Here is a 23,994-nt window from a genome sequence, read left to right on the forward strand (position 1 = left end):
CAGATGTCTGAATTTCCCGGTTTTCTGGATCGGCCAAAAGTGCCCTTAATCAACATTTTATCAAACCCAAAATTCAAGGAAAAAGTGAAACACATTTTAAAATAAGAAAAAAAAAACGAAAAGATATCCCAAATTTAAAAAAAAAATGGTAGTAAAATATCATTTAAAATGATAAAAACTTTTGCAAGTTAAGACAAGAAAAACATGCTTAAAAAGTGCAAAATTCACATATTTATTTTTTGATAATAATTAAAATCCTCAAATGAACTAATATAAAACAAAATCAATAATTAAAAATCGCAATATGTTTCATGCCTAATTATACAGGGGGGGGGCGATAAAAGGAAAACTTATTAATCTAAATAAAAACAACACTTGAAAATTATCGAACGTAAACGATATTTAAAAAAGGCACTGACATAAATATTAAAACCTGGAACAAGGCAGAATATTATAAGATCAACAGAATTAAAAAATCAAAAAGACATAATCAAATTAAAAAAAGAAGCTTAAATTAATAAACAATCTTCTCCTTTTATTTTATTTTTAATTAAAAAGACCATTTTTAACGAAAGCAAATGTGATTCCACATCAAGAAAAACTTCCTAATGATACCGCATTTCTAAAAAAATCAGAATTCATTAAAAAAAATATACATATGGGTGATTCTCACGAAACATGACATTCATTGCCCCTTGCTCCAAGATCTAATACTATAATACTAAAAGAACATTTTTCTTAAAAAAATTTATAAATAGCATTGCTGTTAGCATTTTAAAATGACTCTGCACTAGCATTGACTGTTTTGTATACTTAAAAAATTAAATTGAATAGCAAAATGTCATTTTCCTGGCATGTCCCAAACAATATTTCCAATAATAACTAGCCTCAAAACCTCCCATACATTTTTCAAAATATAATTTTTTTTATCTTATCCTATGTAAGCATTTCTAGAATATACGCAGAGGGTATTGTTTACTAAAACTTCGTTTAAAATAATTTTTCCGTCAATAATTTGTTTGTCCCATGAAAATCTGTCATTTTCCTGGCTACTTTTATTTAGTGATTTATAACCAAAATAGATAGCGCCAGGAATCAATATCTTATGTTAATAGATTGATTAGATACCCTCCTATATGAACATGTCTTGTTGCATGAATAAAGAACTAATTTTCTGGCTCAAAATCTATTTCAAAAATTTTCTCAAGGTGAGTAGGTTTTTATGCTGTCATTTTCCTGGCTTCTTGAAATTATTAATAACAAAAACTACATAGATTTATCTGAGTTATTTTAAGAAATACTGCTGTTTTCTGCAGATTATAAACATCTTCGGCCAAAATATTAAATTAAGGTAAAGTTATATGCTATAAAATGGCGAATTTGTAATTATCCTGGCTTATGAATGCCAGGACATTGAAATGTTACCAGAAATTCTTTTTAACTGCTAATACTAAAAAGGGGGAAAGCAAATATTAACCTAATACCAAGTTTATGCATGATTGTAATATGCTTGGATGTAATCAAAGTTATTTATTTATCTAATGATTGATTATTATACACCATTTTATTCTGCACAGATGAGCAACAAATTTTTTTTTGTTTCCTTCTACAGTGGATAAAAAGAATTAATTTAAGCTATTTATGGCCCATCTAACATAAAGGCTTAAGTTGAGTTACTTACTATTAACTTAAAATGACTGCTTCTTAAACTTCTAAGGTAATATGTCATTTTCCTGGCATTCAAGATTTGGTGAATTTCCATTTTATTATTTTTTTTTCTTGAGCAAAAGTCAATAAACTACACTGCTGTCTATAAGACATTAATAAGTGTAGCTAAAGAAGTATACAAAAAAAATTTTCGATTATTTTGAAGACTTTAAATTTGAAGAAATTTTTTGGTCCGAATGTCATGTTTCGTGAGAATCACCCATATATTGTTTTGTTAACCGATGTCAAATAGATGAATATAACTAGTGATTAAAAAACGTTTTGTTCATAATAAATAATATGAAATAATAAAACAATCCATCATAATAAATAAAGGATAACAAAAAATTTATGACTAAAGTTGATTTAAAATAAATCTCACATGTCAATACTCTTAGCCAGAAGTTTCAAGTTCCTTAACTGGGACATTCATTGATAAAACATTTGTACAAAACAAACATTCAGAAAGTAAAACATTTGTCCCTTCCCTGCCCCCTCTTGATCTAATGATCTTCAAAGTCAGGGGAAGAATTGAAGTTTCTCTGGGCAAAGGAGAAGAATTCACCCCTTTCTCTCCAACTTCAAGGATGAGTCAAATTTACCATTTTTTTCATTATCGCTATACTTCAAAATAGCGGGAAAACCAAGCAAAATTCTTTCCGGTTTTCTGGATACTGGATAAATTGTTCTCTACTTTACATAGATAGATAGATATATTTGAGTTCAAAATGTAGAGAAAACATGGAAAAAATTACAGAACAATGAAATAGGAAGAAAAAAAATCCCAAAAAAAGGGGGGGAATTAATAAAAATCCAGAAAATANGTAGGTTTTTATGGTGTCATTTTCCTCGCTTCTTGAAATCATTAATAACATAAACTACATGGATTTATCTGAGTTATTTTAAGAAATACTGTTGTTTTCTGCAGATTATAAACGTCTTCGGCCAAAATATTAAATTAAGGTAAAGGTATATGCTATAAAATGGCGAATTTGTAATTATCCTGGCTTATGAATGCCAGGACATTGAATTGTTACCAGAAATTCTTTTTAACTGCTAATACTATAAAGGGGGAAAGCAAATATTAACCTAATACCAAGTTTATGCATGATTGTAATATGCTTGGATGTAATCAAAGTTATTTATTTATCTAATGATTGATTATTATACACCATTTTATTCTGCACAGATCAGCAACAAAAATTTTTTTGTTTCTTTCTACAGTGGATAAAAAGAATTAATTTAAGCTTAAGCTATTTATGGCCCATCTAACATAAAGGCTTAAGTTGAGTTACTTACTATTAACTTAAAATGACTGTTTCTTAAACTTCTAAGGTAATATGTCATTTTCCTGGCATTCAAGATTTGGTGAATTTCCATTTTATTATTTTTTTTCCTTGAGCAAAAGTCAATAAACTACACTGCTGTCTATAAGACATTAATAAGTGTAGCTAAAGAAGTATACAAAAAAAATTTTAGATTATTTTGAAGACTTTAAATTTGAAGAAATTTTTTGGTCCGAATTGTCATGTTTCGTGAGAATAACCTATATATTGTTTTGTTAATCAATGTCAAATAGATGAATATAACTAGTGATTAAAAAACGTTTCGTTCGTAATAAATAATATGAAATAATAAAACAATCCATCATAATAAATAAAGGATAACAAAAAATTTATGACTAAAGTGGATTTAAAATAAATCTCACATGTCAATACTCTTAGCCAGAAGTTTCAAGTTCCTTAACTGGGACATTCATTGATAAAACATTTGTACAAAACAAACATTCAGAAAGTAAAACATTTGTCCCTTCCCTGCCCCCTCTTGATCTAATGATCTTCAAAGTCAGGGGAAGAATTGAAGTTTCTCTGGGCAAAGGAGAAGAATTCACCCCTTTCTCTCCAACTTCAAGGATGAGTCAAATTTACCATTTTTTTCATTATCGCTATACTTCAAAATAGCGGGAAAACCAAGCAAAATTCTTTCCGGTTTTCTGGATACTGGATAAATTGTTCTCTACTTTACATAGATAGATAGATATATTTGAGTTCAAAATGTAGAGAAAACATGGAAAAAATTACAGAACAATGAAATAGGAAGAAAAAAAATCCCAAAAAAAGGGGGGGAATTAATAAAAATCCAGAAAATAAAAGATACAATCTTTTCATCAGCTCACATGATTATATTCGCAAAAGGAGTGCTTATCCTAATATTGTATCACTATAGCCAAAGCAAAATATATCAATACAAGAGTGTGAGGAGCACTCAAAAAATTATTTTGAAACAAATAGAATAGAACACATGAAGTCAAAATATCACATAAAAACAGAAAATAAAATGTAAAGAAAAAACCAGAACAAAACATAAAATAAAATCTCTGAAGGAATTCAAATGAACTTACATGAATGAGGAATTTTTCAAGAATGATTTTAAATATTTTCGAAACACGATTGCCAGATTACAAAATGTGAAAACAGAAGCACAAATTGAGGTAAAAGCGTAAATAGAGGAGTTTTGTTTTATAGTGCATTCTTACTGAAGTGCGTTTGATTTGGTAGTTACCAAGGATGGGCCCAAAAAATGGATGTGTGCAAGGTAATATTATACTGGATAAATTAAAGAAGTTGACAGTTAATAATTTTAGAAAATTAACTTCGATTTAAGAAATGGTTTTTTATTGATATTGTATTATATTTTGCTTTGGGTATATTGATACAATATTAGAAAGCTATCCCCTTTGTGGATATAATCGCATGAGCAAATGAAAAGATTATATCTTTTATTTTCTGGATTTTTCCCCTTTTTTCATTGTTCTGTAATTTTTTACATGTTTTCTTTTTGTCCTTCTTGTATTTATTTATTATGTTATATATATATATATACACACACTCACACAAACAAACATATACACTGTCACACATATATACAGGAAAAACCACCTCTATTTATGACCACTTTTAGTAGGCATGGAATTTTTTCTATAGAATATATGTTCAAGAAACCCTGAAGGAGAGACAATCAAAACCTCACTTCAGCGCACCTCTGCACCAAATGTGGAAAAATCCAACTAAGGAAACATGAAAAAATATCCCAACTAAACAAATCAAATAAGTAGATTAAACATATTCAAAATATTTACATGAGGTTCTTATAAAGAGAGTTTTTTTTTTGACGATTTCTGATAGAGATCTAATGTCTCATGTTGCAGTCAGAGGGAACTAAAGACGATGCTATCAACGATTTATTTTTAGAGATGAAACATAAAATTAGAAAAATCAAGTTACTTTTAGAAAAAACTAAACATCTCAAACAAACAAAACTCTTCACCCTTTTTAAAACTAATTCCTTTTTATAATAAAAAATTAAGCATAAAATATAATTGTTTATTTTTTGTTTATTCTTTATTTGTTTATAATTGTTTATTTTCTTTACATACAATTATATCAGTAGAGATCATTTTTATTGACTCTAAATTTAATTCATCTATCGGGTTTTCACGATGTCAACACGAGTGGCACTTCCGCACCAAAGAAATGTCAAAACCGTTTGCGAAAAATCATGCACATTTTGAAGTGAAAGGAGGAAACCCCTAAGAAGGACTTCCATTGACAACAATTTTATACTATGGAACAGAGAGTGGTCACTTCCGAGACTGTTACAGTGTGATGTCCCTTTTCTGGAAGGGTCGATTTCTCAGACACTTTGTAACAATCAAAATAAATAAACATCTCTTCATCTTCCCCTCTCTTAAAAAAAAAAACGAAAAACTTTTGACATGTTTTTTCCTTTTACAGCTTCTAGTGATTTATGCATTGAACCCATAAATGAACAGAAAAGGGAGAAAAGATCTATCAAGACCATGGAGTGACAGTTAGTGATCCTCTGGAATGCAGGAAAGGGTGGAGATTTATTTTCAAAAGAGGACAACTGAGTCCCCCTCCCCTTTCTTTCCAATGCAGCATTTCCTGTAACCTTTNATGGCGGGAAAACTAATCGAATTTCGTTTCGGTTTTCCGATTTCCGGATAACGGGTTCTGTACTGTAATAGAGGCATTTCCTGTAACCTTTTTATTCGAGTGTTAGGGAAAGAAGAAATACTGTGATAAAGGGTAAATGCAGCAAATGTTTACGTGGAGGGAGAGTCACTTACAGTCATGCAAGAAAAAATAAAGAGAACCCAATCAGCATGCCATGCCTTTATGCTTGATTGATAGCCAATGATGGGAGAGAAAATAAGAATTTATCACTTCCCCACCCTCAACTTGAATGACAAATAAGAAGGAAATGAATTTCTCTCCTCCACATCCACCTTAATGAATGACGAGAATTTCCCCTTCTTGCTTGAATCGTTCTAGTTCAAAATGGCAATTAATACTTTCATAACTGCCAAATTTTTTTTTTGTTTTCTATATTCTAAGTAATAATTATTTTTTCTGAATATTTTGTTTTTGATTGATTATATATCATTCTAATACTAAAACAATATTGCCCGAAAAATAATGTTTACTTATTTTTTGCTTCTTAGATTCAGATAGTTTACTAGATCGTTTTAAGCTTTGTTAACTTTGGGGTCTATTATACAGAAAAATCTAATATCCGGACTTCAAGAAGTCCCACTGATTCCGGATATGCGTCTTTCCTCTGTACTAGTTCTATACAGAAATTTTAAAAATCTTTATAATTATGTTATTTGAGTCGGCACTCATAATACTTAACAGTATTTGAATTGCCATTTGTAGTTTTGAATTCAATATGTGTGTTTTTTTATTTCATTAGAATTAAAGAATTTTTTTTGATCATGCTATTATAATAGTACTTTATTTTATTATAAAATTAGATTGCACTGTATTCATTTAAGTAAAATATGACAGTTCTTCTAATTTCTTAAAAAAATTCCTAAAATTCATCAAAATTTCAAATCATTGTTTTTCAAGTTTTGATTGAAAATTATATATAAAAATAGCTTGAAAATGACTACTTTTATTTAAACTAGATTGCAATTACAAATAAATTTAATAATTGATAAATCTTTTTGGATTTATTTCACTATGGGAGAAACTTAGCTAAGAATATTGAAACATACACATTCCTACTGTTTGTCTAAGATAGGTACTCTTCCAGAAATAATTCAATGTTTTTGTTAAAAACAGAACTGCAACAAATTAAAGAACTTACAACTTCTGCAAACATTAAATAACTTACCTTGTGCCCATATCTTTCTAGGGCTTTCCTAGCTTTCTTTAGAAGAATCGTCGAGTCAGTCTCTAACTAAGAAAGAAACAGAAAATAAATAAGAATCAAATACACTTTTATTATAGATCAAAATTGTTAAATTTTTTATTAGTAATTAGTAGTAGGAACCCTTTTTTAGTAGACTTTTTAAGATGATAAAATGCATTTCGGCAAATTTAAGATGAATTCACATTTAAAGAACAAGAAAAATAAAAATCTAAAACTTTCAATATATCTTAAAAGTTAATATGATAAAACAATTTTAAAAAAATATTAGGTTCAAGTTCCATTAACAATTAACAGAACAGAATAAGCACAAAAATAAACTTGTTATGAGAAATGTAAAACAGATAATAAGGAAATCTCGATGCAATGTAAAACCCAAATGGTCTAAAACAGTTTTCCATTGTTGTCAGAGCATTTTTATTGGCTAAAAATTACATGGTAGTATGCATTTTTTACACATTTATTTATTTTTTTTGTCGTCATCAGCATTAAATTAATAAAAGTCATAAAGGTATTGTTTTGCGATAAAAAAATTTTGTGTCCGTAATTTAAAGGAAAAATATGAACTATTTATTTTTTTATTCTACTCTGCTATTATTAAATTTTAAACATCTAAAGATTCATAATCTGCATTTTCAAAATAACATTAAAAAAACAAAAATGGGACAAACCCAGTTTTGACTGATTACATACATCATTACAAATGCCAGTGGAGACCTACACTTCANAATTAATCTAATGTTCATTATAAGAGTTGTTTCTTTAGCAGGGTGCGTAGCCAAATTTTTCAACAAAAGATAAGCACCTTTTAAGCACTTTTCCAAGCACTCAAAAAATATTTGTAAGCACTTTGAAAAAATATCCTAATTGGACAGTGTTGGCAAGTTTTTGACAATTGATGGTTTTATCCGATTTTATTTGCTTTCCAGTGACGAAGATGATGGTGCGTCACCAATGATGAAATTAACAAGAGTAATGAAATTTTCTATCGCTAACAGAGAAAAAAAATTTGACATTGTTTAGTTAGTCCCTGTAATCATTTTTCGATTCTATTACAGACGGCAGAAAATGAAGTTTGAAATTGAACATCTCTTGCAAAATGCAGCAGGGTTGCACATAAGAGTTAAAAATCCTTACCACTGAATCCAGCTAAGTATACCCAACTGCGGACCTGCAAGCATTTCCTCAAACATGTCAAATAAATCGCGCTTTCATACACTACAGACCGATGGTACGCCGAAATAGATTGGGGTTGAATTAAAAGTGAAAACGTTGAATAGGACAATATCTTTTTGCTTAATTTGTGGCAAAAACCAACATGGTAAAGAAAAATATCCCATTTCAGAAAAGGGAAAATTAAGCAGTTTTTAAAAACACCCAAGGAAAAAAATACCTATAAGGGCTTTTAAAAAATGAAAATCGAAAATAAGCACCTTTAAGTACTTTTTAAAAATGCTATAAACAATATTAACTGAATAATGAAATTATTTTTCATTATTCTATTCATAAACAATATAATTCCGATGAAAAGACAAATCTTTCAAAAATTTCAGCAGGAAAAGAAAACTATTTGGTGGATAATAGTTTAACAAATTTGTCTCGCGTAAGACCATTCCAAAAGAGTGTTTTGGGCCTGGTTTTGTTCTTACCCTTAAAAGAGCAAATTTTTTTTAAATGATCATTGGAGATGTTTTCATTATAGAATAGATTGCAAGATATAGACGAAAGCTATAACAGATATAGCCTCATTCAGGAAATGAAACGTATTTCATCAAAACCACACGAAATTGTCATTGCAACAAGTTATGTGCAACATGTTGATTTGACACACAGAACCATATTTGTTAAACAGGGTGCGTAGCCAAATTTTATAACAAAAAATAAGCACCTTTTAAGTACTTTTAAAGCGCACAAAAATATTTTTAAGTACTATATACATCAACAAAATACAAAATAATTTTTAAAGACTTTACATGATCATGATAAAATAACTAGTTTCTGACAAAGAACTCTTTCTCCTGATTATATTAGCTATTATAAAATGATCAAGAGATTTTTCGGTTCGATATCAGAGGGTGAAAAATGAAGTCTGAAATTGAGAATATCTTGCAAAATGCAGCTGAGTTGCGAGTGTAAGAATCTCACCGAACCCAGCTCAATCGACGAACATGCGAACTAAGTATTTCATCAAACATGTAAAATGATTGGTACTTTCATACATAATAGACCTCCGGTACGACGAAATAAATTGTGATCAAATTAATTGCAAAAATGCTGAATAGAACAATGTGAAAAGTACGCTTTTGCATTATATGTGGTAAAAATCGACATGGTAAAGAGAAAAAAAATCATTTTCGAAAAGGGAAAATTAAGTACTTTTTAAAAATACTCAATGAAAAAAACACCTTTAAGAGCTTTTAAATAACGAAAATTGAAAATAAGTACCCTTAAGCACTTTTTAAAAACGCTAAGCACCATGTTATAACAACATACCTCTAAATCAGAGGTCGCCAAAGTGGCCTATTTAGACCCCCAGGGGTCTATTTACCATAAGCGGGGGTCGATCCGAATCGGAAGGGTCGATTGGTCGAAGAATTATCAGTATTTTTCAGATATGTGACAATTAGAAATAAAAGAAGAAGACTTGGAACTATATACAGGTAATCTTCAAAAATTGAGCGACGATTTTAAACTGCGTTTTGTTGATTTGGAAAACATTGACATCCCTGATTGGATTATTGTGCCATTTTCTGCTCAAATTGAAAACGTGGACATCAACCTGCAAGATGAGCTTGCTGAATTATTATGGGGATTTGAAGCAAAGACGCTTTTTAAAAATTTAACAATAAGCAAATTTTGGACAAATATAAATATAATGCAAAAATATGTAAGACTTTACGAAATAGCTCAGCCATTTATGATAGCATTTCCAAGTTCCTATATGGTTGAAGCCGGTTTCAGTCACGTAAATTCAATCTTAACTAAGAACAGAAATAAATTAAATGTGGAGTTTCGAGGGGATTTAAGATTAAAATTGACCAATTTTGAACCCAATATAACGAACCTTGCAGAAAAAAAAACACCAGGCACACCCATGTCATTGATTAAGAAGCAATAAATCCGTAGTTACTTTACTTATTATTTCTACTTACTTATAATTACTTATTATTTCATAAATATTAAGGTATTTATATTTCAACATTAATATATTTTTCATAAAACTATTGTTACACTATGTACTATTAATTTAATAAATGTTCAAAATCATAAAATAAATGTACAAACACAGTATCTAATAGAGTTTTATTTTAATTAACAGAAAATTACTTTTATGGGGGTCGATGGAGAATTCGAAAAATTAGGTAGGGGTCGATGATCAAAGAAGTTTGGCAACCCCTGCTCTAAATTCAAAATGTGTTAAAGAAAAATTAATTATGTTCACTATGAGATCTTAATAGAAATGTTTGGATGTGAGAATAAAGCTTTTTAGCATTTATATCTTAAGTGAAGAAAAAAAACTTTTATATTAAGAAACAATAATTATTGTGAGCAGCAGACAGTAAAAGTTAAACACCTGTTGCAACCTAAGCATGGATTATTTTGGCTGAGAGGAGAATGTGCTGTGAACAAAAAAGGAATATACCTTGAAGGAAATGACAAAAGCATCTGGAATCCAGTAGCGTACTAAAGGTTGCAACATTTTTGGAACCACTCTTAAACTTAGGTTGAGACCTTCATCTGAACAGATTTTGTGGATGGACTACAAAATAAAATACAAAAAATGAAGGATTGGCAGGATTAAAATCACATAATCGCTATTTAACATCACAAATCCACTAGGTTTTGAAAAAAAATCATGAATTTTTTTTTAAAAAAAAAATAAAAATTTATTCTTTTTATTTAAATCAGATTTTTTTTGATATTTACTAATCAAAACTTTTAAAATATATTAATAGTACTTAGTACAGTTAAACCTGTTTATCTCAAACCTCTTTATCTCATAAACCTCTATAGCTCAAAATTTTTTCTTTCAAAACCTCGAATTTCCAATAATCGAGCACAAATACCCAAACAGCATAACAAACAAAGAAGGTTAGAAGTCAAAAATCTTTAAAAACATTATTTTAAGTGTTAAAGGTATGCTAAGTACTTTTTTAAACGTAAATAGATATATGTGGTGTAATTAATTGACAGAAATGCCTGTATTTTTCTGCAAAAAGTAATCAAAGCACTTTTAATTGAATTTCTTAATTAAATTAAATTTTTTAAAGTACCTGCATAACTTGAAACCTCTTCATCTCAAATTTTTTGCCTTTCCTGTGAGATTCGAGATAAACAGATCCTACTGTATTATTTAAAAACAATATTAGAATTTAAGTACTTAATATTTATAAATTAAACTGAGTAAAACTATTAGATAATATTACAAACTAATCACTAAATCAATTAGGGATGTGCTCAGACACAAAAAATTAACATGAATTTCTTAGAAAAACTATCTTATAAAAAATAAGTTATAATCATGAAATTTTTATGTTAAATATTATTACATCATAACCAATCGGAAAACAATTTATTTAATAAAAACTAATTATAAGTTCAAATTAAATGGATTAAATTGTGGGTGACCGATGTAAATCACACGAAAGCAAAAAACGATTACTCATTTAATTGAGCTCTGTGACTTTGTTTGCAATTTAAATGTAAATCTGACTTAATTTTGAAGCTGACATTTGAATCGAAATTCATATGCAGTTCTTAACTTGTAAAATATGATATATAATCAATTTGAAAGTTTTTACTTCAGTGTCAGACATAAATTTTTCCAAATGAATGTAAATTTTAGTTAATGATAATCATTATAATGACTGAAAATTATTTTAATTTTAATCTTAATATTATAAACATTATTTTTCAATTAAATAGCTTCTATAAATTTAAATTTGTCTAATATGTCCTTCTGGAATGAATGAATCAATGTGTTTCATAACATTTTCCATCTTGTAAAAGTTAGTTGAAAAATCAATCATTATAATTTCAACTGTGTAACATATATTAACAACAATGTAAATAAAAATCATATTTAACCAATATTTCTTTAAATGGAATCATGTAAAAAAAAAGCTGTTGCTAATTTTTTTTACACAATAAAAAAAAATCGATTGAAAAAAATGTCACAGCACATTAAAAGGAAAAAAACAAACAAACCATTTTTTACTATATTATTAGCCTATAACAGTTTCTTCTGGGAAAAAAGATTGCATAGGAAAAATGATAATTTAATAGCTTTATTTATTGCCAGCATAAAATTAAATAATCGTTTTGTACAGCTCTTACAATCTAATCTATTTGATGTTTCAAAGCATACCATATTAACCAATATAACTTTTACTTGTTTTTAGTGGCATAGCTAGCGGTGAACAAGAGTATATGTCCCCAATTGTAGCACTAGAGATGCGCCAAATTTATGAAGAAAAAAATTCATATTAATTCTAGAACAAATTTCAATCACTTTTTAATACAACTTCTCCAGTTTCATCTGTCAATTACAGGCCCAATAACTGCTAACAATTTTTATCCCATTTACCTAAAAACTAAATAGGAAGTGTGTTATTGTTGTAGTTTGCTATGCTAGTAGGTTTATTTTTTTTTAAAAAGTATTTCTTTCTTTACTCAAATAAATAAATAAAAAATAAATAAGCAAAAAATAAATAACTACAGAATGTTCTGAATTTTTCTCTAAATACATAAATTTTTCAGGATCTAAGCAAAATGATTGATTTAAAATGTTCTAAATGAAGTTAAATTGTTACAAAAAAAATTAAAACTGAGATGCTTACCTCAGATAAATAAATTAAGAAAATATAATAAAACTTCATTGATCAATTTTAAGTTTTAATATAAATAACTTAAAGTACAGCATTGTTAAACAAATTTTAGTAGGTTACTGAGGATGTTATTGTAAATATGTAATTATTGTAAAAATGGAATTGTAAATACATTATTGTAAATTAACCTAAAGGAATAATTAGATGGTTTCTACTTCATTTAATTTTATAAAGAAAAAGAGGAATAAGAGATGGAAATAAATAAAAATAGTTGTAATGAAAAGATCAGACGTAAATATAATTAATTATTGATTTACAATAAAAATATTTATTACTATCAAAATCTTGCTTTAAACAGAAAAAATAATTTAATTATGCTAAATCCTAGTGACACAGTACGATTAATTATGTATTTTGGTGTCGCACATAAAATATCAAAAGTGTATTTTGAGAATTTTTTTAAAATCAAAATGTGAAATGTTTCTACACATTTGTGCAAGATAACCTGTTTTGTTACATTCCAGTTTGATTATTATTTTTTCCATTATTTGTATAAAATGTTTTTTTTAAAAAAAACTGTACTTTGTAAGAGATTCACTTATCACGGTTAAAAATTTCAAATGACGTAACCTTTCATTTAACAGCCTATAACTTATTGAAAACTGTAATTTATTATTTCAATTCATTATTTTGAAATCTTCAGATTTTCACATTGGAAATGATCCCTTGTTCACCTAATATTAAGTTTAAAATTTTGGTCATCCAAACTTGAAACCTGTACCAGTACAATGCAGAGCAAAAAAACAAAGTTTCGTTTTCCTTCTTTCTAATGAACAAATATAAATAAATTTTTAAATATAAATAATATAAATATACACAAAGGTTATTCATCATTTAACATGTTTTCCATGCATTGCTTGGTTTTTGCCAGCTTTTTAGGGTAAAAGGAGAGACAGCTTTAGAAATAACATCTCTGGAATGTAAGCAAAATATTTACGAACTTCTGACATTGTGATTAATACACAATTCGAATTTTAAATTAGAAATCAAATATTCGTAAAAGAATCTTTTTTTTTTGTAAATAAAATATGTTACAAATGGTGAAAATGAAATCCAGAAAATTAGCATCAATTGTAACAAATTTGCTGTTAGCGATTCAAGAAAATGAGTGATTGGTTGGCTTTGCTGAGAAAAAATAATTAAATGGATGGGAGTACAAAAGCTTTCAGAAAAAGAGTGTAACTTAAAATTGATTATTAAATTATAATCAATTATTTTTTGGAGAATTTTATAAAGTTAAAAATACTGAAAAATTTTGTTAAAAGAAAAAAAAATATCCCCAAAGCATAGGAACAAACTTGAACAGTAAATGAATTCAGCCCACAGACTAGAAGATAAAAAACAGAAAAACCCTCTTTTTACGAACAGAAGCAAATATACTAACCCCTTCTTCCACCTCCATCATAATTTTTGATTTTCTTAAACTGCTTAGTCCCATAATCTCCAAGGAGATCAAAGATTTCTCCATTCATTTAGCAACATGAGAAAGTTTCATATGGCATTCTAGTTTAGCAGGGTAATAATGGAGAGAATTTTAATGAAGTATTGCTAAGTTGATGATATTTCAGCTGTTTGACGATAAATTTCTATCTAAATAAAATGGATATAACGGACTGTAAAATAATTTAAATTAAGAAAAAAAAATTCCAGGTTTTATTAAAAATTCCCAGATTTTTCTAGGTTTTTATCTAAATTTCCCTGATTTTTTCCAGTATAAATAATTCTCTGATAATTCCAGGTTTTCCAGGTGGGTAGCTACCCTGATATATAAATATATATATACACAAAATTTATTAATTATTAGACAGAGAACGGTTATCGAATTGGACACAAAATCGACGTGCTCCTCAATAAAACCTAGGGAAAATCTTGCAAAGTAAATCTGCAAAATGTTTCATTTTAGGGAATAAGGGAAAACTTACTAATTGTAATTGGTTTATCAAATAGGTGGCGCAATTCTCACAAAAAGCAAAAGTGAAAATATCTTACTTTTAATGAATGCATACTTGAACCCAAAATAGATTAGAGGACAGGATGCGAATTTAAAAGTGTGAGAAAGCGATACGTTTTGAATAAGTTAAGCAAAGGATTTACAGAAAAGGAATAACACAAAAAGATTAATTCAAGATTTTTGTTACATACCATGTCTTTTTGTGGAATGTAAAAATCTGAGACAGCAGCCGCCATGTAAAGGATGACATCTTTCCCCATGAATCGCAACACTTGAGCAGCTATATACAGCATGTGCAAATAAGATGACAGCGTAGAAAATTCTACCATTAGAATCATCTTCTCAACTTTATGGTATTTCTTAAAGTCCTCCACAACAGGAATTAATTCTTCACAGATCCTACCCTGTACTGAATACACATGTATTTAATTAATGTAGAAGCATTCAAAAATGCTAAAGACACTAAGAAAAATTAAATGGATAAGAATTAAATAGATAAAGAACAACTACACACAACATATGTCTCATTCAAATATATGGACAGTACAACAAAATTAATGATTTAATAATGCACATACTGATTACAAAATAAATAAAATCAAGACCATATTTTTTCTGGACCACAAAATATTCCAAATGCATAAAACAACAAAACATTCCGATCTACTTTGTATTCTGATTCAAGGTAATTTTTTTAATATAAATATATAGTTACTAAAAGTTTCTTAGTAAATAATTTAAATAGCTAAGAACAGGGTATCTGCTACATTTTAGATTTTTAAATCCATGACTTTCCATGAATAATTCCAAGCATTTTTCATGACTAACCGAAACTATTTTCTCCGACAAAAATACAACAATAAATTTAAAAAAGCATTATAACATTCATTGAAATGATAGGTATAGCCTAAACTGTTATATTCTGCATCTTCATATTTATTGATTTTAAAATTAAAAAACATAGTAAAAAAAGAGTTGAGGCAATAAAATAGCTAAAAAAAATAAATAAATAAAAAAGCAAATAACTAAATACAATCAGATATATGCAGTAAACCTGCTTTATTTCTTCTTAAAAGTAAGTGTAATATAAAAAGCCTACACTAGAATTTCAAATTGATAAAATTAAAATAAAATATAATAAGTACATAAAAAAATTCCAAAATTATGGAAGTTTAAAAGATAATTCGCACTCGAAATGATGTTTCTTTTATTTTTTGAAAGAACACCATAATTTTTAAATAACAGGATAAAAACATTTTATATCTTAATAAAATATGACTATGAGTGGGGATTTTGTTACAAATTCAGATCTTCCGAACATCGGAGGACTGTAAAATTGGGGGTGGGGGGAATTCCATTTTAAAAATTCGATTTTTCAGTCACCTAAATCCATGATCTTTTTAAAAAGATTGTCAAAATCATGACAAATTTTGTTCCATAGCAAAATCCATGACTTTCCAGGTGCGCAGATACCCTGTACGAAACATTTTGTTAGAAAGACGCACCTGATATTGCTGGAGAACCATCGGGCCCTTCATACAAAGAACTGGATTCCAAAATCTTGGAGAGCGATACTTTACGGAGGAATGGCTCTACAGATTTAGATCGATGCATAAAAATAACGGCCCATCCTGATCTCAAAAAATACCTCAAAAAAAAAGAAGATGAGTAAAGGATAAAGTCTCTTATCACAACACAAAAAAAAGATGAGTTAAGTCTCTTATCACAACACAAAAAAAAGCTTTCTTTGATATCTTTGAATGATCTCTGATACAAAATGATATACAAGATGCCCCATAAAAGTTGTTCTAGGGCACATGATAAGACATCACTTAAGGGTCGCTTTCTTTGCTTGCTTTTGAATGGGTACTTTTATTTATTTAAATTATTTTAATTTTATATTTTCTAATAAGTATTGTTAAAAATAGCATTCAAATAGGTTTAGTATTAGCTGTTTTATTGTAATTCAATGATGCAGCTACTAAACAGAAAAAACAAAACAAAAAACAAATCATTTAATTATGATAAAACAGCTTTTTGTGAACTTATTTTAATTCAATTTTCGACAATAATTGATAGAAAACATGAAAATAAAGTATTTTAGACAAATATAAATGCAGGCTCAAGGCACATCCATAATAGGAAAGTGCCTGTGTAAAATGAATTTCCAAGCATGAATTCTTATGAAGTGCCCTTTGCTGCAACACTTATTGGACACCCTATACATGTATGCCCTGTGGCAGAATTTTTTTGGGCTTTCTGCAACTCTCTAATACTTGTGTCTTTCTGCAAGATACTTTTAAAAATAACAATTATACATGTTACTAATTTAAAGTAACAAAAACGTCAACTTAAGAAAACAACTTTTTTGGTAAAAATAGCATAACATAACTTTTTTAATCGAATATGCAATATTTTTTTTAAAAATTCTAATATTATGGCCAAATTCTAATATTCTCTCATTTAGTAGAGGGAAAACATACTTATGATTTCCTTTTTCGCATTTTGCAAATCATTAATTCATTCAATCATTAAAAAAAAGAATTGCCAAATCTGCAGCAGTAACTAGCGAAAAAAGATCGAAGGCGAAACCATGTCGATCGCACTCTTCGAAAAGGGGTTACTGAACGCACGCTTTGATTTCGAGATTCAGTTGTTGAAATAAACTATATCAAATTAAAAATACATGACTTAAAAAACTATTTGGAAATTAATAGCAATAACTGTATAAAAAATAGAACTCAAATTTCTGCAGGAAAGAAAACCAAAATTTTTTACTTCCCACAGGAAAAGTCTTTCTGCAAGAAGTGGGTACCACTCTGCGACAATGTCGCCACGATTCTGCCAAGGGGCATGCATGTGCATACAATAAAGCAGAATAGAGAAGGACATGTATAAAATTAAGTAGGAATATGAGCTCAGGTTCAGGAATTCCCACAGGAAAAGTCTTTCTGCAAGAAGTGGGTACCACTCTGCGACAATGTCGCCACGATTCTGCCAAGGGGCATGCATGTGCATACAATAAAGCAGAATAGAGAAGGACATGCATAAAATTAAGTAGGAATATGAGCTCAGGTTCAGGAATTCCCACAGGAAAAGTCTTTCTGCAAGAAGTGGGTACCGCTCTGCGACAATGTCGTCACGATTCTGCCAAGGGGGATGCATGTGCATACAATAAAGCAGAATAGAGAAGGACATGTATAAATTTAAGTAGGAATATGAGCTCAGGTTTAGGAATTCCCACAGGAAAAGTCTTTCTGCAAGAAGTGGGTACCGCTGTGCGACAATGTCGCCACGATTCTGCCAAGGGGCATGTATGTGCATACAATAAAGCAGAATAGAGAAGGACATGTATAAAATTAAGTAGGAACATGAGCTCAGGTATTAGAGCAAGTGACACTGAGAACATATATAAAAAGAAATGACATCCTGACTTGGTTTATTATAAAAAAAAAAGTTTATTTCTGAGCATTTTCTTTAAACTACAACAGTAAAATGTATAGAAATAACAATGATAAAAATACTCATGGTTAGAAAGTAATTTGGAAATAGTGCTTAAAAATTTTCTAAATAAATGAAAAAAAGAACTAACATTGGACACTATTAAGTTTTGTTCTTTTTTTAAAAAAAAACAAAACAAACATAACAATAAAACGTTAACGATAGAACGTTAAGAAATTTTCGATTATATTTCAAATTTTTCTGAGGGGGAATAAATAAATCAATATGGTTTCCTATTTACTTAAACCTTACAAAATTTTCTTGATTTTTTCAAACTATCAAGATTACAATATATCTCGATTCATGAAATTCCGTCACGTAAATAGTGAAAGAAAGGATTACTATGAAAGAAATCTCCTTCTACTCGCTTAATATTAAATATTTTTCTCTAATTAGACCCCACAGGTGAATAGTAACCTCCCCCCATTAAATTCAGCCTCTACAGAGGCAAAATAATAGTTTATTATTTTTGACACACTACGGCTGGGCTATTGGTGATGGCCTGGGAAACATCCCTGAAGACATTTGACCCTGACTTGCTGAGCCTGATGACTTTAGGATGAAGTTAATCATTTCAATGCCAAACAGTTAAAAAAGGACTGATACCCTATTATATATTTAAAAATAAAAAAATCCAATACAACAATAACTCCCTTTATTACGATAATGTTTTGTGGTCCCAACAAACTTTCATATGAATTAATGTCCTGCTCCCTTTAATATTCTGATATTCTCTGAAGCAATAAACCCCTGTAAAATGATTTTTTTCTCCAAATTCCAACCTTATTTTCTCCATTTATTATTGGTTTTCAAATACAGTCGAACTCGTTTATAACGAGCACAAAGGGACCGTAACATGTACTCGTTAAATCCGAGTGCTCGTAATAAACGGGTCCTTAAGGCAGACGTGCAACCAGAAGAGGGGGGGGGCTTGGGAGGTCAAATGATTGAGTTGACTTAAACTTTAATTAATACTTACTTACTTTAATTACATTAATTAATTTAATTAAATATTTATCTTAATTTAGTGACAACTAACCCCCCCCAAACCAGCAAAAAATTTCTAGTTGCGCTAAAGGAAAGGAAATATAAACGGAAAGAAAAATAAAGGAAAAGATTCTTACCAAAACATTTATTTTTTTCATTAATCTACATATTTAAAATAGTTAGTCAGCTTACTTTTAACTCGCGCATTTCATATCATTTTGAAAAAAAAGATATGACAGAAAGACTAGAAAGATGAGAAAAAAGATTGCCAGACAGAAAAATATTGCTCGCTAAAACCGGGTCTTGCTCGTTAAAAGCGACTTCTGTTCCATAGACTTAACATTGATCCAACCAAATATTCTCGTTTCCCTCGTTAAATCCGAGTTCTCGTTAAATCCGAGCTCGTTATAAACGAGTTCGACTGTAATGTAAAAAAAAAACTTATTTTATCATTTTTTCCATCATTTCTGACAAGAGAAGACTCGCAGCAGACCATCCCAAGACTGTTCCATTCTTAGAATTGCCTCCCTTATCTCTTAAGAAGTCACAGAAGTCACTCTTAAGAAGTCACAGAAAGAATTTTTTGTTGTAGAGTGTGAGGGGAGCACTATTCACAAACCAAAATCATTTTTGCGCTTTGGCTTCAATATATACTTTGTTGTTTGGCTTAAGAGTGAAAAAAATAAACAAACAAACAAAAATATAAGATTATTTTCAATAAAAATGGTTTTCAAGTATGTTCACGATCTTATTTTCTGAATTTATTACAATTGTTTTGAGTATTTTTAACCCAATTAACAATTAGCAAATTATTCTTCCCCCAACAGTTTACTTATAATTAATACATATTTAACAATTAAATTGAAAAAAGTATTGTGTCCCCAAAGTATGTATCCCTATACGACAAAGTTTTAAAATTTTATAAGATGAATTAAAACATTGTTTAATACAAAATGACACATTTTGTTACAGTAATAGATAGCTTTATTACAGTAAAAGGCTAAGTAAAAGCAAAAACAGGTGTGGGAGGGAGTGCTCTGACAGAGAATTGTAATTTGCTTATTTTTGTTGCAAAAAAAAAGATTAAAAAACACACACACACACTTATCTTATGTAGTAGTTGAATTACCCCTTAACAATAGGTTTAAAAAAAGAAAGAAGAAGTTGTAAGAAAGAAAAAAGAAAAACTGAGTAAAAAGCAAAAAAAAAAAGGATACTCCGCTGAGGCAGCCCCTCTATTCCCTGCACTGAAGTTATCTACGAAACGCACCGTACTGTGCTCTAAGGGAACAGTGGTACCTCCAGACTAAAATGAAATAACAATCAAAATAAGATGACAATAATAAATAGAATGACAATCACTTTAATTTTCTCCTTAGCAGAGTTGCCACAGATAATAGCCAAAAATAAGAACAAAAATATAACTAAAATTTAGTTAATGACTTAATTGTCATATACCATGATCCATTTTGTCAAGTTGGTGGCAAATGTGATAATTTTTATAAACGTTAATATATATATATATATATACATAAAAAATTGTTTCTTTTTCTTCTTTTTTAAAATCATGCGGAATTTCGTAGCAATATTCATTGAAAAGGCGATCAAGAAATGAAATAGACTTACAATGGAATCTGTGCAGCTTGATCAATTTAAAAGTGAAGACTCAAATTTGCAATCCAAAATTTTCAAAATTTTTTACGAAAAAAAAGTTCAGTGTGTTCAAAACTATCTTGCGAGGTGCAGATTTTCCACCCAATTTATGCAGCTTAAAAAAAAAAAAAATAGCTAGGTGTACAGAAAAGTCTCNTATATATATACAGTGAAACCTCCTGTTATGGACACTCCTGCAAAACGGACGCCTCTCAATACGGACATATTTTTAATTCCCCGGGAATCTTCTATGAATAAACCATTATGCACTTTCTCCGCAAAGCGGACACTCCCGTAACCGGACGCGGACAGTCATTTTGGTCCTGAAACGTTGTTTTCTATCTCTACAACCGAACACTACTTTTTCTAAATTTGAAAAAGGAACTATTTTTGCTTTAAATTGCAAGTTAAAAAAAATGCAACTTTTCACCATTTTTAAAGCATGTAAATAAAATTTTTTGCCTTATCCATAACTAAAAATATTGTTAGGCTATTTCACCACTGAAAAATCAATTTTTCTCCTATCACTTTGCCTTATCTTTGTAAAGAAAGGAGAGAAAATGGTACTGCACTCCTGAAATAATTCTGACATCGGCACCTTTTGATCTTTTCACCTGGACCACACAGGTTATGACACCCCTGGAGTTGAAATGACATCTCTCAATGCTTCTTCCCCATTGAAAATTTCTTTAATTTTCTTATCAATTTGAAGATTGTATTTAAAACAACTGGGGTAAAAAAAAGAGAACAGAAGTATAATCTTTGAGGTGTTTATATAAATGAAACATTTATTCAGACACTTGATAACTGATCAGTTGTGAATAATCAACTCCATAGGTCCACCTGACTTACAGGTATGCATAACTTTTTTTCTGTGAATCAATGGTTTTTTTTCAAGAAGGTATTGAACCATGTTCCCTATCAAATGATAAGTAGGTGTAAGGGGATGTAAACCTAATGCATAATTGAAACGGACTGAGGACAGAAAGCTCCTATTCGGTATCATATGTCTAACTTGAGCATCTATGCTAATAGGAAAATTATATTTATTTATCTGTAGCTACACCCATAATTATTTATTTATATCAAACTTCTATATATATTCTTTTTTATCTTTCTTATAGTTTAAATAAATATTCTTGTAGATATTTATAGTATCCTTGTAGATATTATTTAATTATTTCTACTTCTTTGAAAATATTCTAAAAACAATTTACGGTGTTAAATTTCGTTATTAGGGTACACTTCCCGTAAACGGACAACTCTCATAAACGGACAAATTTTTCAGTCCCATGAATGTCCGCTTAACGGAGGTTTCACTGTATATATATATATATATACATAAAAAATTGTTTCTTTTTCTTCTTTTTTAAAATCATGCGGAATTTCGTAGCAATATTCATTGAAAAGGCGATCAAGAAATGAAATAGACTTACAATGGAATCTGTGCAGCTTGATCAATTTAAAAGTGAAGACTCAAATTTGCAATCCAAAATTTTCAAAATTTTTTACGAAAAAAAAGTTCAGTGTGTTCAGAAATTATCTTGCGAGGTGCAGATTTTCCACCCAATTTATGCAGCTAAAAAAAAAAATAGCTAGTACAGAAAAGTCTCTCAATAGTCTCTTTTTCCTGAAAATAGTCGCCTTTTCAGGCAAAAAAAGTTGTCATAGTCGCCTCATGTTAAAAATAGTTGCAAATGGTTGTATTTTAGTCACCTGTGGCAATCCTGCCTTAGATTCCCTTAATAAAAACTTTTCTTCAATCATGGAGTGGAAAAATTTTCAATGCTCTGTTGTTCCCTGACATTAGGCTAAAGTTCTGGCGATTTTACTACATATTTATGCATGTTTCTAAATTTCAGATTTTAACTACACATTTTTATAATAAAAAGAAACATTCAAAAAAATAATAAGTCACGCAGAAGATTTCTATATTTAATTCTATATATATTTAACAAATTTATTTTTAAAAAACATTTTAATGATTCTTGTCTTTCAAATTAAAATTTTTTCCTTGTTTTTTTCTTCATATTTTTAACTTACTTTTATATACATAAGATTTAAAACTTATATAAAAATTGCAAGAATACTTAATCAGAAGAATAATACTCTGAAGACAAATTCATATGTCATTATAACTGTATTTAATTCATTCTATTCTTTAAATTAATAATAAATTCTTAGTAATTATATTAAAAAATAATTTAATTTGAAAAAGTTATTGGGTGCCCTGCGGCAGAATTTTTTTGGGCTTTCTGTGACAAAACTCTCTAGCACTCGTATCTTTCTGCAAGATACCTTCAATAATAACAAATATATGTTACTAACTAAATTTAAAGTAACAAAAACGCTGTGTTTACAAAAAAAAAACCTATTCCAATAAAATAGCATTTAATTTTTAAATGAATATGTAATATTTTTTTTTAATTCTAATATAATGGGCGAGATTCTCACATTTTACTAAACAAGAAAACACACTAATTATTTCCTTTTCACATTTTGTAATCATCATATCGAAAAGAAAAAAAAAGGTGTAATCCGTAACAGTGACTACTGGAAAAAAGATAGACGCGAAACCACGCGAATTAAATATACAGTGTGGATCAACGAGAATATCGGTGTGAAACAAGCGTGTCAAAGAATGACTTCTGGGATCCACAATTCGAATTTCGCATGCCGTAATATTATCGGTATATTTCATTAATTCACGAGAATATAAATAAGAACTAAGCAATGAAAGACATCGGGATTTCGAAAAAACAAACAAAAATTCGGAGCAATAACTGTCTTAATGAACGATTGAAATACCTCATGGATTAAAGAAAAGAAATTTTTTACCTCATTATTCTATATTTTTCATTCTTATCAATACGAGTAGAAAAATCCCAATAATTTTTTCCCCCTCGGATGCGCGAAAAAGGCATCTTTTAATTATAATTTTAGAGATAAAAAATTTCTACAGAAAACCATAATTCTTTACTACTTCTGCAAAACCAAAATTCTTTACTTCTTAAAAGAAAATTCTTTCTGAAAGAACTCTGTAATATTCTACAACAATGTTGCCGCACT

General features: G+C 29.0%; 1 protein-coding gene across 1 annotated transcript in view; it reads right to left on the bottom strand.

Annotated features, from left to right (window-relative positions):
* The window catches only part of LOC107457055 (phosphopantothenoylcysteine synthetase), a gene marked incomplete at its 5' end in the record, with an annotated part of 31,251 nt that overhangs the window by 3,036 nt on the left and 4,221 nt on the right, over window positions 1-23,994 (bottom strand). The window contains 5 exon segments of the mRNA XM_043054178.2: window positions 6,910-6,975; window positions 10,589-10,705; window positions 14,976-15,193; window positions 16,290-16,432; window positions 20,490-20,578. Coding sequence (XP_042910112.2) covers window positions 6,910-6,975; window positions 10,589-10,705; window positions 14,976-15,193; window positions 16,290-16,432; window positions 20,490-20,578 — 633 coding nt within the window.

This window comes from Parasteatoda tepidariorum, chromosome 7 (assembly GCF_043381705.1).
Source record: "Parasteatoda tepidariorum isolate YZ-2023 chromosome 7, CAS_Ptep_4.0, whole genome shotgun sequence".
NCBI classification, from domain to species: Eukaryota; Metazoa; Arthropoda; class Arachnida; order Araneae; family Theridiidae; genus Parasteatoda; species Parasteatoda tepidariorum.